This window comes from Musca vetustissima, unplaced genomic scaffold (genome assembly GCF_032173495.1).
Source record: "Musca vetustissima isolate MV318-11 ecotype Yass unplaced genomic scaffold, APGP_CSIRO_Mvet_v1 utg37839, whole genome shotgun sequence".
Lineage (NCBI taxonomy): Eukaryota > Metazoa > Arthropoda > Insecta > Diptera > Muscidae > Musca > Musca vetustissima.
In genome coordinates, this window is record NW_026883404.1 from 42,405 (window position 1) to 45,194 (window position 2,790).

Genomic DNA, 2,790 nt, shown 5'->3' on the forward strand with positions numbered 1-2,790 from the left:
TTTCGTCTTTGTGCACTAGCTGGTGCAGATAGCTGGTTTTTCTTTGTTCTTGCTCACTTCTTCCACCATTCTATCGGCCTTTTCGCTCTTCCGGCATTCTAGGACTGTTATATGGGTCTTACTTTCTTGGTCAGACCCGGAGTTAGAATTCGAGTCTCCACCTGCCTCGTTTCTGAAATCAAGTTCGTTTTTGCCTGCGACTACAGATGCCAAAGCACCCACATCTGTAGGAGATGTTTGCACCGTAACGTTTAGCTGATAGTAATGAAATAGTATGATCATCCAACTTCCCCCTATCCGCCAGGGGGGACGCGCACGCTAGGAGACTGGCAACTTCCTGACAACTAGCCTTCGAAAAATATTTTTTAAAATTTTTTTTTTTTAATCCTCGCCTTGTCTAGCCTACAAGAAATTATTTTTTTAAAAAATGCAAATCTTCCGGTAGTCCTCAGAGGACTACTTTTTTCTATAGAAAAAAAATTAATCCTCAGTCCCCTGAGGACTACTTTTTCTATATAAAAAATGCTCAGTTTCATTGTTTTTTTTTTTTTTTTCTTAAAAAAATATTGCCTTCCTCTTCATCATTTTTTTTTTGTCTGATATTGATCTTCGAAACCTTTAATAATTCCTCGTTTTTTTCTCTTTTCCTTCGTTTCTTTCCAGGTTGTCCACTCACTACAAGTTCACACTGTTTGAAATGTAATCGAGAGGGTTGCATCAAGTGCACCTTTTATTTGGTCACCGATACCCGCCAGTGTGTCGAACGCTGTCCATCTGGCTACGTTGATCAATGGTCGGCACATACAGAGTTCATGGGTCGCGTATGTGTACCCATTGGCTATTCCGGTGCTCTCATGGCTGCCTTGGCCGGCATGTTTGGTGGCTTTCTGGTCTGTCTGTCCATACTCGCCGTGGCTGTGATGCTGGTGAAACGTCGCCGCAGACGTAAGGCCATTAAACAGAAATTGATTAATGAAAATACCATGGATCGTTCGGATTTTCTACGTCAGTTGAATGATATGCGACCAAATGCGGAATATTTTCTAGCCATGTTAAATGATACCCGTCGGCAGATACGAAAATTATATTTGGCTGGAGATGTGGCGGCAGCGAATTCCTATCGCCCGATTGTGCGGGATTTGGCAAGGATTTTGATTTTACTGAATAGGCCGATCGAGTTGATACCAGCCGCTCCACACGATTGGAATCGTTTGTATACATGGTCTGAGCAGGTGCTCGAACGTTATAGGCCTCAGGTAGGCCAGCTGATAGATTTCTTCCAAAATTCAAATGGTGTTGATGTTGATGAATTTGATGCCACCTCAGTGTATCGCCAAAAGGTGGGCGGTGGAGGGTTCTACAAGCAGAGTGCCACCCTGCAGTCTTCATCGAATTTGAATGGTGGTAAAGGAGGTGGTGGCAGCGGAGGCGGTGGAAAATCACAAAAAATGCATCTTTTCGGTTCGCTGATTAGTTTGCACGAATTCGAGGAGCCTCGACCCTCCGACCCGTTTGGCAGTAGCTTTAACACCCTGAAAAGTGGCAATCTCATATCAGATCTCAATGCTAGTTCATTGTGGCTGGAGGATGAGTTCTATAAATTAGGTTTTCGACCGCAAGATGAAATAACGACTGAACTGTAGATTAGAAAAAAAAAAAAAATATTTAAAAAAATCCTCTTCATCTTTGCGAAGTTATTTTTTTCTGTTATTTTAAAATGTTTTTTTGTTAACTGAAAAAGAAGATTTTTTTTAAAACTTTATTTTTTCCCAAAAAAATAAAAGTTTTTCGTTGTCACCTGTGAATATGTTTTTAATTTTTTAGTTTAATTTAATTAATTAAATTACAATTATGTACTTGTGTATTTGATCTTAATTTATATGTATGTATATCCGGAAGTATTATTGTCGGTCCAAACTAAATGTCTAAGGAAAAAAATAAATAAATTTTGAAACTCAAATAACTACAAACAAGTGCTCAAATGAATAGAACAAAGATTGAAGTGAATAAAAAAATGTGTAAATAAGAAGAAAAACAAACGAAATTATTTTTACATTTTTTAGAAATTAAGTTCAAAAAAATTAATGAAGAAAAAATTGCAGTAGATTTTGGTTAAAAAGGAATTTTGAAATTTTTATATTTTTTTCTATACAAAAAGGAGTCCACAGGGACCTGTGGATTTTTTTCTATAGAAAAAAAGGAGTCCACAGGGACTTGTGGAACTTTTTTCTATAGAAAAAAGTGTCCACAGAGATATGTGGATTTTTTTTTTTTTTCTACAGAAAAAAATTCCACAGTAGTTTTTTCTATAGAAAAAAATTCCACAGTTCTCTGTGGACTCTTTTTTCTATAGAAAAAAATTCCACAGTTCTCTGTGGACTCTTTTTTCTATAGAAAAAAATTCCACAGTTCTCTGTGGACTCTTTTTTCTATAGAAAAAAATTCCACAGTTCTCTGTGGACTCTTTTTTCTATAGAAAAAAGTTCCACAGTTCTCTGTGGACTCTTTTTTCTATAGAAAAAAATTCCACAGTTCTCTGTGGACTCTTTTTTCTATAGAAAAAAATTCCACATTTCTCTGTGGACTCTTTTTTCTATAGAAAAAAATTCCACATTTCTCTGTGGACTCTTTTTTCTATAGAAAAAAATTCCACATTTCTCTGTGGACTCTTTTTTCTATAGAAAAAAAATCCACAGTTCTCTGTGGACTCTTTTTTCTATAGAAAAAAATTCCACAGTTCTCTGTGGACTCTTTTTTCTATAGAAAAAAATTCCACAGTTCTCTGTGGAC

General features: G+C 36.5%; 1 protein-coding gene across 1 annotated transcript; it reads left to right on the forward strand.

Moving 5' to 3' along the window:
* Nucleotides 1–659: 659 nt before the first annotated feature.
* Nucleotides 660–1,661, forward strand: LOC133330271 (uncharacterized; the record flags this gene model as incomplete). The annotated part of the gene is made up of 1 exon (XM_061538728.1): nt 660–1,661. A coding segment is annotated over one exon (984 nt), but the record flags the coding sequence as incomplete, so codon positions are not given.
* Between the last annotated feature and the right edge of the window lie 1,129 nt (nt 1,662–2,790).